The 17,093-nt window shown below is 34.1% G+C and overlaps 1 protein-coding gene across 1 annotated transcript; it reads left to right on the top strand.

Moving 5' to 3' along the window:
• Window positions 1-929: 929 nt before the first annotated feature.
• On the top strand, window positions 930-7,097 carry LOC101898195 (apoptosis inhibitor 5 homolog). Its single transcript, XM_005182746.4, has 9 exons — window positions 930-1,373; window positions 1,435-1,596; window positions 1,662-1,814; window positions 1,885-2,058; window positions 4,397-4,600; window positions 4,728-4,928; window positions 4,993-5,198; window positions 5,265-5,451; window positions 5,609-7,097. The coding sequence occupies exons 1-9, from the start codon at window positions 1,305-1,307 to the stop codon at window positions 5,855-5,857; spliced, it is 1,605 nt and encodes a 534-aa protein (XP_005182803.1). The 5' UTR covers window positions 930-1,304; the 3' UTR covers window positions 5,858-7,097.
• The last annotated feature ends 9,996 nt before the right edge of the window (window positions 7,098-17,093 follow it).

The raw sequence follows: 17,093 nt of genomic DNA, 5'->3' as shown, positions 1-17,093 counted from the left end.
CGTTCATACGGATCGATTTGTAATTCATAGTAACATAATTCCTTTTTTCAAATTTTTTGTTTGTTGATTTTTATAGGAATTTGTACGAAAGTACATGAAAGCAGCATTAATAACAATAGAATAAATTATTGGTTTTCCTTTAAAGATTTATTTTATCTTTCATTTAACAATTTTCGTTCATAAATTTAAGACTTTGTCTTATTGGGCTTTTAGGTCCGTCATTTAGGTCATTCATGTTTTGAACTTTTTGTATAAATGTTGACATTTTACATAAAATTTTTCTGTTTTTAAATTCGGTTGGAGAGTCAATTGTCAAAAATTTTGAAAGTATTGCCTCTTTTGTTTCCAATTTTCTGTCGAAATTCCAACTCGTGCACAAAAAGGGTACTTCGGATGAGAGAAAAAAAAAAAAAATTTAATTTCGTTTGAATGCACATACGCCGTTCAACATTATAGCTTTCATTCATAATTTTCAGTCTTCCTGAAAATTTTAAAAATTTCATAAAATTTTTTCTGTTTTGGATTATTAAATGTCATAATTTATATTTTCGATAAATGCTCTCATTTGTTCGGGTTGGTATATATTTCATCTTAGTTCTGTAAGTGATTTGAATGGAACGAATCACGTGCAATGTGAACTTAGCATAAAGCACAAATCCATGTGTTAATGCTAATATTGATTCCTGACAAAAAGGACCTTGCAAATTTCCTAATTCTGACAGACATTTATAGACTCTGAATGATCATGACATGTTTCTTTTTACTCTTTTAATCAATATATTCTTCGTAATCACAAAAAATGTGTGATTTCCTGATGAAGGAGATGCCACACTTGCAAGCAATCGATATTTGCACAAAAATGACACTCATAACTGACTGTGTGTGTATTACTAGGGACTTTTCAACACGAACAGCCGATTAATCGATAGTCGACCTACATACCCCTAGTTTTAACGAGACGCGGCGCATATATTTTTTCTTAACGAGATACACGCTAGTAATTTTTTCGATGCTGACAGAAAATATCAATTCAATTTATTGACAAAAGTGTGGAACAGTACATAGTATTGAAAAGAATAGTTAAATAATAGGCCGATTGAAATTGTTTTTAAGTGAAAGAGACAACTAAATTTAAGGTACTTCGAAAACCTTAAACCGGTCCACCATTTTTTACTCAACCAGCTAAAAAACAATTAGACGAGCGGAGTATAGAAAAAAAACAAGCCCGCTTCACATTATTTTTATTCTACATTGCCGTCACATAGAGAATAGCGAGGTTAAAAGAAAACGAAGCAAAACTAATCATGGATAACATTGAACATTTGTATAAATGCTATGAAATTTTGTCTGAAGCTGGTGATAAAGTATCTGAGGTATGTATTAGAGGGAAATATGGGGTAAAAAATAAAAAAACAAATGTTTTTTTTCTAATAGCACGTCAAAGAATACGAAGACATTTTGAAGGCTGTCAAGGGCTCGTCGAAAGAGAAGCGTTTAGCCTCACAATTTATTGGTAAATTTTTTAAGTACTTTCCCGATTTATCTAATGCAGCCATAGATGCTCAGTTGGATTTGTGTGAAGATGATGATATGCAGGTAAGCATTCTGAACATAATCTTTTTGGCTTTTTGGTAGCATTTAATGTTGTTATTCTATTTCAGATACGACGACAAGCTATTAAGGATTTACCAAAATTATGCCAAGACACTGTTGGTATTACTTCCAAAGTTGGCGATATCTTAGCCCAACTCCTTATTTTGGACGATCCATTAGAGTTGCAGCAAGTGAATAATTCTTTACAGACAATCATTAAGGTTGGGAAAACTGTTTATTTTTATATTGTTAACAATTAACTTAATTTGTAATTTTTCCTACATTTTTTAGATGGATGCCAAGGGTTCTCTTACGGGTGTATTTACACAAATATCAACCGGCGATGAGGCAACACGTGAGCGATGCTTCAAATTCATTGCCACCAAACTATTTGCCATGGGACCCACTGTGGTGACAAAGGAAATTGAAGAATTTCTTATTGATGAAATCAAAAAGATTTTACAGGTAAGTTATATGCGTTGTTCTAAAATGAAAATTTATAAAAAAATATCGCATATTTTGAAACTTTAAGTACTGAAACAATTGGTTCAATTTAGATACAAAATTAAATTCTCTGAAAATTATCTCACTCAGTCTAAAGCGGATAGTGTTCTTCCGATATGAGAATTTAAAGTACAGAATGTTAAAAGACATATTTCGTAGAGGAATAAAATTAAATAGAATCTGGTCGGGAGAAAAGCAAAGTAAATAATGGAAAAAATTCTACGATATTAATAGAAAAAATCCTAAGGATATAGAACGGAACAAATTTTATAGCCTGTAATTCCATTAAGAAAAACCGGAAATTTGTTTGCTACGAAAAAAAAATATTTGCACCTGGTTTTTTACAAAGTCGATGTTTTGAATCTTTCCAAAATATCTTTGTAATAATTTTATGACCCACCAAGAAAATACAGGCATCAATGTGAATGCCTTGAGATTCTGATTACAACCACATAATTTTTTCCGAAAGTAGGTTATACTTCGACTCCAGTTTTTTTTTTTAATGAATCCGGGGCACTTGCGATTGAGTCCAGGCCATTCATGTCAAAATCAACTACAGTACAAAGAGTCGCTTCCTTACTGGCAACTTGAACTCTCAAGAGCACTTTCCAATCTGAATTGAATGCACTGCTAAGTTTCCAGCCACTGGATATTTTAGCTCAATATCAAGCAGGAATGAGTGCGCTGAAACTACGGAAAGTGGGAGAATAGCACTCTTCATCGGTTGGTCATACACGAATCCTAGACATATCCTAGGTGAAGGTCTTACATTTACTAACTTTACATTTTTTTTAAAATTTTATTGAATGAAAGCAAAAAATGTCGGAAATAGCATCAAATTTTAGATTTGTTCGAATTGGTCACCTTTGACACGAATAATGACCTTCAAACGGCCAATGAAACCGTCACACGCAGCCCGAATGTTACTCTGCGGTATTTTAGCCCATTCCCGGCGAAGGCCTTGATTGAGGTGATCGATACTTTGGTATTTTTTAGTGCCAACTTTGCTTCCCAAAATACTCCAGACACAACAGTCCAACGGATTGGTATCCGTAGATTTTGGTGGCCATTGTGCGCTAGAAATGAAGCGAGGAACCTCATTTTGTAAACATTCTTGGGTGGCGCGTGCTAAGTGCGATGGTGCTGGTGAGTCCTGTTGGAATGCCCAATGTCTGCGGCGTTTTTCAGGCGGAGATTATTGCAATCACGAAGGTTAAATTGTAAAATAACTATGCAATAGCATTGTAGGCCCTTAAAGCTATCAAGTCAAGTGCCATTAAATCGATAGCCACTCTTGAGTGCAAGAAAGCATTAAACTTTGTTGGGTTTTAGAATATAATATAGTGGGGATTAAGGTGGCGAATGAAATAGCAAGAGGGTTCCCAGACATATGTTAGGTGCTTCAAAAAATCTCACATCGAAGAAGCTGGAAGACGATGGTACTTGGAAACCGGTTGAAGGGTATTTAAAGCCATGTGGACGGTAATCTCGAAAAGAAGAACAAGCCCCCTTCTACTTCTTAGTAGGTCTGATCTAAGTATAGCGCTAGGCAATCTGACTGGTCACTGCAGTATCAGATATCTGACCTCAAGATGGGATAACAGTGTTACAGTCCTAACATCGCCCTGTCGCCGCATTAGTCTATGATCTGTCGGGGTTTTGATTTTGCCCCCATTCTTGCTGTCTATTTTTCTTCATTCCTTTGAAATTATTCTAACATTCTGTTTGACGCTCCAAATCTTTTTCTTGATTAATATGGTGACCAACAAAATGTATGAGTTATGCGTCTGCCTTAGCGATAATATACAACAACAATCTAGGTTCTTGATAAGTTTTACGATTGGATTTTTCTTTTGTTCTTTGTCTTTTTTGTATACATCTCAACGTTGCAGTCTACTTAAATAGTCAGCTGATCCGTTGTAGCTAATTAGTTTTAAAAAATCTCTCTAGTCTTAAGTTGTGAACACCTAGTATAATTAAGAGAGGTTAAAAAGGTTAACAAAAACAAAAACATAAAGAGACTAAGCAAAGTCTATTTGTCATTGTGTGAAGTGTTTGGCATTGCCGCGAATCTTCTCTTGAATAGGTGAAGAACCAGTTGAGATACATAGTCTTCGATGTTGTTTCTTTTTTTTTGCCATGCCATATCTTTCTTCGGTAGAGGTATTTTGTATTGAATGGCAGTTTTATAACGATCTCTCCACATACATTATTTGACAATTTTAATCTAGTTTTATTTAGTTAGAACTTTTACATAAATATTTCTGTGTTTTTTTACCTTTCAAATGTATTTTTTTAGGATGTAACCGCGGATGAATTTCAATTATGCATGACGATTTTGGGTAGCACAAAATTGGGTACAACCATTACCGGACACGCTGAATTAGTTAATTTGGCAAAAGAACAAGCTGAACTAAATGCTGATATTGACGCCATTACAGTTGAAGATGAAATTGTTGAACGATTTATACAGTGTGCCACACATGCAATGCCATATTTCTCGGTAAGTTATTCGGATATTAGATACATAAGGTTTTATAAAACAAAAACATTTCAAACCAAGTTTTTCATTATAAAACTTTCCATAATAAAATATTAAGTCTTAAATTAATTTTTTTCCTTCATCACAGAATACCATCAAATCAACGGATTTTGTTGTTTATGTTTGCGATAAACTATTACCATTGAGTACATGGAATATGATTGCCACAGCTGTGGCCCAGGATCAGGTGCAGTTACGTCTATTGAAAGTATTTGCTGAAATGTGCACATACACAGATGTATTGGAAAATGCCGCACAACGTATTGACAATGTCTATCAAGTATTGAGGGTATGTATTTAATAATGCTCGCTAAATTCCCGAATAGATCACTTAAATATGATTTTTTCTATAGGAATATATGCCCTTGCCAAAACTCTCAGAGGAAGAAGATGCCAGCAGCCCACCACCCTCATTTCAATTCTCACATGCTGAATGTCTGCTCTATGCTCTACATACATTGGGTAAAAAACACCCGGATAGTTTGACATTTGTTACCGATGCTGAAAAATTAAAAGATTTCCGTTCAAGACTTCAGTATTTGGCACGTGGAACACAGGGGTAAGTTTGCCATGCTAAGTTATGTAATTTTATTTAAAATTTTTGTTTTTCCACTTTCCTTTGCAGATATATTAAAAAATTGGAAGAAGCTGTTAAAGGAAAAACCGCCGAAGAACTAAAGACTGAAGAAAATCAATTGAAGGTTACCGCTTTGAAGACAACATCAAATATAAGCATTTTAATACGTGATCTTTTCCATTCACCGCCCAGTTTCAAACATGAAATTCAACTATCCTGGGTTAAGCGAAAAAATGTGAGTATTGTTGGATATGACTAGAAAATTTTAACAATAAGTACTATTCCCACTATTCTATCTTCCCACTATTTCTATCTATCATATATGCTCACCGAAATTAGCTCTAGCTAACATTTATTAATTTAAATTATTACTTCCTATTTTTTCTTTTTAGAATAAAATTGGCTCCAAGCGCCATGCACCCATCACTTTCGATGGTAAAACCGAAAATGGCAAAGATGAGGAAAAGAAAACAAAAAATGCAAGTGATCAGAAAATTTACTCACCGCCATCCGGCAAATATTCGGCCAAAGTACAAAATTATGGTGGCGGTGGTAACAATAATCGCCAGCGTTCACGCAACAGTGGCGGCGGTGGTGGTGGTTTCAACAGAAATCGTCGCAACTTTAATAAAAAATATTAAAGCTGCCGCCAAAAAGGAAACTATAAGACCACAAATGATATTTTCTATTAATGGTGTACTATGACGCTATCCATCTAAGAATCGACAGTACACAACAAAACCAATCAACCAACCAAGCCAGATAGGAGAGGAGAGAGTGTTTGGATTTTTCTCGAGTGGAGTAGTTTATTTCATTTTACAAAAGCTACAACAACAACAAGAACAACCAGAAATCAACAACTAGTCTATATTTACTCTTCAACATTAGGATAACATAAACAAAACAAAACAATCTTTCCTTCTTCCTTACAACTTCTTATTTAAACGACAACCAATTGTATTATTAGTGATGACCGAGAAATGGTAAATATAGCTGGATTGACATTGCTGTCCTATGTTGGGAACATTGTTTACCTTGGACCAATTAATCATCTATGTGGTTTACCTTGGAGTGGTGACTGCAAATATCGTTTACAATCAAGGTAAGAATTCAAATTCTTTTCCCAATAATGTGTGTGTTTTTTGTCTAATTTCAGCCAAAAATACATCCAACAACTGGCATTTGGGAATTTCTTTTGAAATACCATCTTTACAAGATTTCAAAAGTCATCTCCTCACAATGCTTTCGTTTCTCAACTCAATTCTCTTGATTTCTTTTTTTTAATTTCTCATCTTTACTTTACTTAATTTTTTTTCTCTTGTGTAAGCCATTGTAAAAAGCTTAATTTATATATGCGTAACTTCTTTATTTTTTTTTTGCAATTAACATTTTGAAAAAATGTTCACATTTCAATATAAACATATTTGTACTCGCAAGAAACCAAAAAACACGAGGGCAAACTAAATGATTCCTTATTTTTTTAACAATTCTTAAAAACGAAATATGATACGAACAAGAAAAAACAAAACTCAATGCAAAACGTTTTCATCACATTTTTTATGATTTAATTTTGTTTTAATTCCTTTATAGAAATTTTGAACTGGTCACCACCCTTTTATATTTTGTTTACTTTTAATGAAACGTTTCGTTGTGAGTTTTCTTTTTTGGTTCATTTTGATTTCACCGAAAATGAAAATTATTAAAAATTTGATTTTTCTGCTCTTAAATACAACAAAAATAACATTTCACAATTATAACGTTTTTAATATACAATAACAAAAACAATAATTAATAAAATCCCCCATACGAAATAAATACATTTTAATGAAAACATGAAAAATAAAGCAATAAAACTTTATATAAAAAACAACAAAAAAATAATGAATTTTTGAAGCAATAAGTTTTAGCCCATTTATTATACAGTTTACAACAATAGAAAAAATACTTGGTTTCTTTCCCACATAAAGTATTTAATTCATTTCTAGTTATATAGATGTCATCCATTTCTTTTTTTTTCTTCGAAAGGAATATGCAATTCTTCAAAAATATATAAATACTTATATCTCGAACCCGATTTTGACGATGTAAATGACGATATAGTGAAGTGTAAATGTATCGTTTTTAACATCAATTATATATATATATATATACGTATATGAATCGAAAATAAATAATAAATTTAATAAAAATTCAACACAAAATAAAATATCTAGAAAACTAAAATAGTTTTTTTTTTTACTTTATTTTTAATAAGGGATCGAGTGTCATATACCTAAATCCCTCTAGGTTGTATTTGGAAGGGATGATTAAGAAGGAAGCTCTGATTCACGATTGACGAAATGTGGTTCCCCCTAAAAACAACCTAACATGTCTAGGAAACATAAGAAACAAGAAAAGTTCTACAATCCTTTGGCGAGTTGTCATCAAGAACAAGTGTAAGCCAAGGGATACACAGAATGCTACAGTATCGAAACTTCAGTTAGATAGGAACTTGTCTATGTCGTTTCCGGGGCATTAGTGAAAATAAAGACGTCACTCAATTCTAAAATGTTAAAAATATCAACAATATTTGATGACAGTTAAAACCTATTCCACATTAAAATATAAATTACACAATGAAATCGTAAATCGTACAACCCGCTGCCGTGGGATAAAACACCGAACCTTGGTTTTGCTCGGTTTGTCAGAACGTCATCCACCACAGATCTGTTTCGGTGCGATGTAATGAATGTAGAGAATGGCTGCACTTTAAGAACTTTTCCGGACTAAGGCGTTTGCGAGACTACTACATCTTAAGCCACATGTTGCTGTTCCAACTCCGGATTGTGTATCGTTCTTGCATTTCAATTGCAACGGACTCCGAGGTAAAATAGATGAAATAGTGGAATTCGGAAGAATATTAAGCTCGCAGCGGTGCAGGAAACCAAGCTGAGGAAGGATCGCATCAGAAGTCGAGGTGGGGGATTAGCGTTCCTGTTACACCATTCTGTTCAGTACAGACCTATCTCGCATGAGCTAGTCTCTAGTTACCCATACATGGAATATATGGGGTAGCAGTTAAGTGTGGAACTTCCGAGGTAGAGGTGGTTAATGTTTATATCCTGCCGATTAATAGCTGTGAACCGCGTTATTTGCCAGATATTAGCCCATTGCTGATTGGCAATAACCGCCTGGTACTATGAGATTTTAATGCCCACCATTAGTTGTGGCATTCCCCCCAAGTAATGACCAGAGGGGATCAGCGCTGGTAGAGCAGATTGACTGTTCCACATTCTGCACCGTAAACTAGGATGCCACCTCCCCCCCGAATAAGAGAAGAGTTTCACAGTTCGCCAGACTTAACCATAGTGTCACCTGGTCTGATAAATTACGTGGCTTAGCAACCCGTCATTTCTCTTGCGGTAGACCATCTCCTGGTAGTCGTCTCCATAGGCAGATCGCCCGATTTCATAACCTTTGATCCCCGAAAGCTAACATTGTGTGAAAATTCACACAAGGAGTTCCTTTTGAGTATTTTATCACCTAGAAGAGAATTGTCAGTATAGGTCTACGATATCGTATTGTCCCCATATAACGGTACCCCTCGCTATTCGGTATTTTTTTGATTTCATTTTTGGAAAAGAATTATCTACATATGTCCACGATATCGTATATCCTCCATATAACTGAACCTCTCGACTTTCGGTATTTTCATGATTTTAGTCACATTTTTCAATGACATTGTCAGAAATTCTACACAAGCAGTTCTCTGTTAGTACTTTACCCATTGAAAGAGAATTTTCTATATAGGTCTACGATATTCGGTATTTTGATGATTTTATCCACATTTTTCAATGGAATAGTCTGAAAATCCACACAAGGAGTTCCCTCTAAGTGCGTTACCCCCTGGAACCGAATTGTCTATATAGGGCTACGTTTTGGTATAGCACCCATATAACGCTACACCGAGATATTCGATATTTTCAGGATTTTCACGACATTATTCGCAGGTTTTGTTTCGAATTTTGTATTTAATGTTCGTAAGAGGTACCACATCCTATGACAACATTGACAATTGTCTATGAAGGTATAACCCCCATATATCGGTATCTCCCTATATTCGGTATTTTGACGATTTTAGGTACAAAATTCACCGGAATTGTTTTAAATTTCGTATTTGAGGTTCCTAATGGGAACTACAGCCTGTGACAGAAAATTGTTTATTCAGGTCAAGGTCTTCGTATAGCCCCCATATATCGGTACCTCCCTATATGCGGTATTTTTATGATTTTAGCTACATTTTTTCACCGGATTTTTTTTAAGTTTCGCATTTAAATATAATTTTGGCTTATGACAAACTTCGCCTATGCAGGTCCACGTCATCGTATAGACCCTAATATAAAGGCTACATTCGGTATTTTTAAGATTTAAACAGAATTTTTAATGGATTTTTTTTGAATATTGCCAAATTCGTTCCAAGTGGTGGAGGGTATTGAAAGTTCGGCTCGGCTGAACTTACAGCTTTTTTACTTGTTATTTATTTTATTTTACACTTGATTTGCTTTGCATTCCCCCCATTATTTTTTTGTCTTGCATAGTATAATAAATAACTTACCTTTTTAGACCTTATCCAAAATCGTTGATAATAAGACAACACACACTCAAATGTACATCGAGGAGAAAATCAGTTTTTCTTTATTTTTTTAAACTTTTCTTCCACTTATATATATATATATATATTCTTCTTATTAACAGTATATTAGTAATAAAATAATAAAAAATATGTAATCATATAACAATTAGATTTATTTACAGCTAATGTCAGAACGGCATTTGTAATGAGTAAAATAAGAAAAAATAGACACAACAACAAAATTAATAAATATAACAATTTATGAGCAATGCGTGTGCAACATATTTGATATTTTTTCTTTACAAAAAATGCGGTAGTTTTTAATGGAACTTATGCATTAATATGTTCATATATATAAAACTGTGGTAAATAAAATTTATTCATTAAAGCCTATCGAGAGTTAGGTTGATGTTTAAAACAATAATTACAATTTGTTGTTAAAATATTTCGCATAATGTATATTTTATTTTTATTTGTAATGTAAACGATTGCCTGTTTTGTTAAATTTATTTCCTTGTGATATATGTGGCTATTAATTTGTGGAGTAGAATGAGAGAGGAGTTTAGAATGAGAGAGGTTTTTTGGGAGGGGGGGGGGGGGGTTATGGCATGTTTTGTATTGTATAATTTAATTATTATTGGGAATTCCAAAACTGTTTGAAACGAGATTACTCAAAATAAAAGACTTTCTTTCATTATAGAAGAATACAGGTAGTCGCATAAACACATCTGCTGGGACAATGAACTGTCAAACCAATTTTAAAATTGAAACTTTTCAGCGAAAAATTATTCAAATATGTCAAACTTGTTGAAAAATGCATATCATTACAACCTCCGATTGGTGTCGTATATGACTTATTCTGTCGTATATAACTTATACAAATTTACTTTTTTTTTTGAAAAAAAAAAAAAATAAAAATTTTGATATATCAATGATCCCAAGCGTCGATGCATCTACCTGTATTCTTCTACCATGCATTCTCTTTAGCCTTAAAGTATGATCACACCTACCGAGTGGATTTTAACTGTCAATTACATTGCTCAAATCCTGAAATCGACACATATAGCACGTTTATACCATTGCAGATTAACCCACTGGGTTTTTTAAATCCAGAGGGTTAATCTTGTGTGTTTAGACACACTCCGACAGGGTATAAGTTGACAGAACATCATTGTTTACGAATATACATAAAAGAGAACAAGTAAAAAAGCAGCTAAGCCGGGCCGAACTTTTTATACGCTCCACCATTCGGAAGGAACTTGAAAAATTTCAATAAAAAAATTCAGTCGAAAAATATCGCTCAAATGAAAATCTACTATACGAAGACATGGTGCTGGATCAACAATTTTTTGTCATAGGCTGTAGTAACGCTTCTGACCTTCAAACAATTCCTGTTAATAATGTCGTTAATATCATCAAAATACCGAATAAAGGGCGGTACCGTTGTATGAGATCGATACTAAGACGAAGACCGGCATAGACAATTTTCGGTCATAGGCTGTAGTACCCATTACGAACATCAAATACAAAATTTGACGCAATTCCGGTGAATAATGTCGCAAAAATCCTGAAAATACCGAATATCTCGGGGTAGCGTTATATGGGTGCAATACTAAAACTTAGACCTATATAGAGAATTCTCTTCCAGGGGGTAAAGTACTCAGAGGGAACTCCTTGTGTGGATTTTCAGACTACTCCATTGAAAAATGTGGCTAAAATCATCAAAATATCGAATGTCGTGAGGTACAGTTTTATGGAAGATATACGTTATCTAGGACCTATATAGACAATTTTCTTTCAGGTGGTAAAGGACTCAGAAGGAACACCTTGTATGGATTTTAAACCAATTCCATTGAAAAATGTGGTTAAATCGTCAAAATACCGAATATTGGGGGCACCATTGTATGGGGGCTATACGATATGGTGGATCTATATAGACAATTCTCTTTCAGGGGGTAAAGAAAACTCATTGTGTAGAATTTCAGACAATTCCATTAAAAAAATGTGGCTAAAACACCGAATATCTGGGGTACCCTTATATGGGGGGCTATACGATATCGTGGTCCTATATAGACCATTCTCTTTCAGGGAGTAAAGCACTCACAGAGAAATCCTTGCGTAGAATTTCAGACAATGCCATTAAAAAATGTGGCTAAAATCATCAAAATACCGAATATCGGGGGTTATATATGTTATATGGGGGCTATACGATATCGTGGACCGATATAGCCCATCTTCGAACTTGGCCTGCCGGCAGACATAAGACAGATCGGACTGATGGTTAAATAAATCGAGATTAAGCAATAAATCCTGATAATGTGGGTTAGTCCGGATAAAATTTTGTGGTTAGTCCCGAAAAAAAATTTTAAAATTTTTCTTAACGCGCTATTAAAATCTGTGAATTTTACTTGGCGTCAACGCAATGGATCGTGAATTCGGAGGATGATATGATATAAATTTTTCAATAATTTATACTAATTTGAATAATTTTTCATTCAAAATTTCCGATTTAAAAATCGGTTGGACAATACATTGCTTCGGCGTAGAAAAAATAAAACACGGTTGCCAATTTTTGGCTGCACGAAATGTGAAAATACAACACTGTTGTCAGCTACATGTGCAACAGTGTTGTATTTCCATACCGAAGTCACGATTTAATGCTAGGAACACAATTGGAGCGAACGACGAATTTCGCCCTACGCGGCGACAAAATGAGCCGCGAAAATTCGTCGTATGGAACACAATACTGACGAAATTATAAAACAGCTGATGAAGTTGTTTACTTTTTGCTCATTTGTTGACTACAATGAATTATACAAGAACACATAATTCTTTACGTTCTCTATTATAATTTCACTTATGTCCATCTTCTCTATTATAAATTCACTGATATCCATCTTCACTCAGGCGCAAATACACAAATAAATAAACAAATTAATTATGTTTTTTTATACGAGTAACAGATAGTAGAGTGACCATAACAAATTTTAATGTAAAAAGTAACTTTATTTACTAAAACACATAAAATTCGTACAAGTATGGCCACCTTGTACTGTTTTGTTCGCCGGTCGCCGGCGTATGAAATAGAAATAAAGCTAATTGAGTTCGCGGCGACCGACGAAATTTTCGCCGGTGCCGTGATTGTGTGCACTTCCATATACACATATGTGTTTTATTTTTGACGACGAACATACGCCGCGAAAAAATTCGTCGTTCGCTCCAATTGTGTTCCTAGCATAAGCTTTTATTTGTTTTAGCCTTGACAGCTGAAATCCACTCTATTTAGTAAGTGTAAACGTACTTTTTTTTGTGTCGGTTTAAATAAGCCTTTAGAGATCTTCTCTTTCATGGAAGAAGAATACAGGAAAAAAATTAAATATATTTTCAAATATAAGTAGATTTTCATATGTTTTCTTATACGACGTTATTCGGAGGTTATTATTATACGCGTTTTTCAACGATTTTTACAAATTTAAATAACTTTTCATTCAACATTTTCAATTCCAAAATTAGTTTGACAGTTCATTGTCCCAGCAGCTGTGTCGATGCGTCTACCTATATTCCTGTTCCATGTTCTCTTTATAAAATATCAAACTGGAGTCCTTCATAGATATTGCAAAATTACTGTCAGTTTTTGATGTTTTTCGAGCTTTCCAGTTCTGAAATTCCCAAAGTTGCTTTCCAAAATTTTGCATCATAAACTGTTGTGAATCTTTTTTTTTTATTAATTTCTAATGATTTTCTTTTGTGAATTATTAGTCGCGACTCTTGATTTTGTTTCTTGGTTTTTTTTTTTGGCTTTATGTTTTTTTTATTTTTGGTATTCATGAGTTTCGAATATTTAACCATTTGTATATAATTTGCATTATCAATGAGTTTAGTAGAGACACTTAGCAGCAGTGGGCTGGGCGATTAAATGTTTTGTTGTTTTTATTTCTTTATTGTGAATTCATGCTGTCACGCTTTGTATCGATTCGGTTTAAACACTGTTCTTATTATGAATTATTATGTATGAAAATTGTATAAATCGTCGAATTAATCGGGCAACAAATTAGCTGTTAATTTTACAAATTATTCAACTTGTTTGTGGATAATTGTCACGTAAATGATAAATGTAATAATAATGAAAAATTACAATAAATTCGAAAAAAAAATTAATTGCTGATCAAATACGCCAAATGACGAAGGATTTTATTGAAATAAAAAGATATTGGGTTTTTTGTCGGAACCTCAATAGCGATTTTTGTTTTTAGAATTAGACTTTGAATTTTTTGAATGATACATTAGTTTCGTTACTGATGTTACTTCATTGCCATTTTTAATATTTTTTTTATAAAAATATAAACACAAATGGATTTGCCATTTTTCCATTTCCATTCCCCTTATCTCTCTCTCCTACAAAACAATAATTGTCGCCCAAAAACTTGCTTAATATAAATTCGGACTAACGAAGATTTCCATGCCAACGACGATATATACGAAGGAAATCGGTAGAAAAATATTGGAAACAGAAGAAAAAATTGAAAACAATGATGATATGCTGGATGAGGCATAATAGTACGGAATATCGGCGTAGTAAAGAAGTCTGTACGTACCCCAAAGGAATTCGTTGAACACTTTTTTATGGAAGACATTCTAGAACATATAATAGACGTATAGCTCTTCAGAAAAACAAGTAAAAAAATTATTTTTATTTTATTATTCCGCCGTGCCGAACTTTTCATACCCTCCACCTTTGGGTAAAGAAAACATGTTATTATAATAGAATGTGATTTCAAACATGTTTCACTTTAAATTGCTAATACTAGTACGACCGTTTGGGTAATGCTGGTAAACTTTTCAAAAAAAACTTAAAGGGGTGAGGCCGTTGTATGGGGGCCATACCAAAACGGCAACCTCTGTAGACAATTTTATGCTTTAAGGATTGTCTTCTACCAAACCTTCTTAAATACCAAATTTGAAACAATTTTCGTTATAAGAAAACGTGGACCTATACATACTAATTTCCGCCACCGGAGCTAGAACCCATTACGAACTGCAAATACCAATTTTTGGACAAATCCGTGGAAAAATTATCAAAATAGGGAATATCGGAAGGTACCGTTACATATGGGCTACACCAAAACATGGACCTATTTGTACTATGTTCCGCCACCGAAGATAGAACCCATTGCGAACTACATATACCAATTTTTAGACAAATTCGTGGAAAAATGTGGCGTATATCTGGAGTACCGTTGTGTGGGGGCTATATCAAAACGTGGACTTATACATACAATGTTTCGCTATCGGAGTCAGAATCAATAATGAACTACAAAAACCAATTTTCAGACAAATCCGTGAAAAAATGTGGCGAAAATCATCAAAATAACGAATATCGGGTGGTACCGTTTTATGGTGGCTATTCCAAAACGTGAACCGATATATCTCATTTTCAATACCAACCATCCTAGAAACAATGCAAATGGTTCTGCCATATTTTTAAGCTCTACGTCAAATTAACGACAGGATTTCTCCCTTTGGGCTGGGATAGCACGCCGGGGTTCAGGGGTTCGTACAGAAATTTTATTTGTTGGGACAGAAAGAGAAATACAGTGGTTTGAGTTTGATAAATTGATCCTAATCGTCTTCGGTCCGGGACTGGATGTGGTTCTTCAAATCGAGACCTGGATAAGTACTCGAGAAACGGGACAATGACACAGGATTTGGATGCTCAGGATTCGGGATGGATTCAGTGCGAGAGACCTTAACAAGTACTCAAGCAGACTACAAGGACCTAGGATACGGTTGCAAGATACCTTAATAAGTACTCAAGCGCTACAAGAATGAAGGATTCGGTCGCAACAGACCTTAATAAGTACTCAAGCACTGCAGGATATTCAAGGATACGGTTGCAAGAGACCTTAATAAGTACTCAAGCACTAGAAGGATAAATGATTCGGTCGCAGGAGACCTTAATAAGTACTCAAGCACTGCAGGATATTCAAGGATACGATTGCAAGAGACCTTAATAAGTACTCAAGCGCTAAAAATATCAAGGATTCGGTCGCTAGAGACCTTAATAAATACTCAATCACTACAGTATATTCAAGTATACCGTTGTAAGAGACCTTAATAAGTACTCAAGCACTACAAGGATCAAATATTCGGCCGTAAGAGACCTTAATAAGTACTCAATCACTACAGGATATTTAAGGATACCATTGCAAGAGACCTTAATAAGTACTCAAGCACTACAAGGATCAAGTATTCGGTCGTATAATACCTTAATAAGTACTCAAGCACTACAGAATATTCAAGGATACCGTTGCAAGAGACCTTAATAAGTACTCAAACGCTACAAGGATATGCAAGGATGATATGACTCACAAAGGATGTCTAAGGTCTTCCACAGGATCCTTCAAGGACGTCTTCAGGATGGGCAAGGATATTTTCAGGATGCACAAGGATATCCGAGGCTTCGATATAATGTTGTTTTACTTGCCAAGGTCGATGTTGTTGCTTCAAGGTCCTGCACTCACTGTCACGATTCTGCCATCGACTGCCCTTTTATATCCGACTCCACTGTGGAGTAACGGGGACATGTTTACAAAAATTTGGTTATCACAACAACATCACATGTGCTCATCATCGCCAATGGTGGTGATGAGTGGACACTGATCGTTTGTTGTGATAACTGTTCACCTGCAATGAGTATTTTTGTAATTTGTCTAGGCAAAAATGACTGGAAGGATATCTGCCGTCACACTTTTCAAGGTGGAGGTTATAAAAATATTTGAAATTAAAATCTCAAAATTAGTCTTAGAAACGAACTTTTTAATACAATAAAGATTAAATAAAATGTGGGGCTTTGATATTGAATTCCTAGGGATAGTAATTACTATATCAAAAACTTTCTGTCGTTGAAAGACTTAAGAAAAATATTTAAATAATATTTAATATATATAATATTATAAAAATATTTAAACAATATAATTTTGAAGTTCTTGGAAACAATTATTTAGCAATGTCATAAAATAAATTGTGGTATTTTGGTGTGAGAATGAATGGATGCACACATAATTGTAGTAATTTTGGGGGGTCATTAACTAAATCAAAATTAATATTTAATAATAACCCAGAAGTTGAGATACTGAGAAGCGTCATTAGATATGTCAATTAATTGATTTATCAAAAGAAAAAGAATCGAAACTGCTGTCAGCATAAATTTGATCAAACATTTAATTGCCCTGTCACTTGGATAAATGTAGGGTGTTTCTTTCACA

Source organism: Musca domestica, unplaced genomic scaffold (assembly GCF_030504385.1).
Source record: "Musca domestica strain aabys unplaced genomic scaffold, Musca_domestica.polishedcontigs.V.1.1 3, whole genome shotgun sequence".
Classification (NCBI taxonomy): Eukaryota; Metazoa; Arthropoda; class Insecta; order Diptera; family Muscidae; genus Musca; species Musca domestica.
Note: the sequence above shows the minus strand (reverse complement) of the source record. Positions and strands in the feature narration are given on the sequence as shown.

Excerpts from the sequence above, each read along its gene's own strand:
- LOC101898195 (XM_005182746.4), top strand. The coding sequence starts at position 1,305 with ATGGATAACATTGAACATTTGTATAAATGCTATGAAATTTTGTCTGAA. Across the intron at positions 1,374-1,434 it reads CTGGTGATAAAGTATCTGAG|CACGTCAAAGAATACGAAGA; the intron begins GTATGTATTAGA and ends TTTTTCTAATAG. Across the intron at positions 5,452-5,608 it reads CCTGGGTTAAGCGAAAAAAT|AATAAAATTGGCTCCAAGCG; the intron begins GTGAGTATTGTT and ends TTTTCTTTTTAG.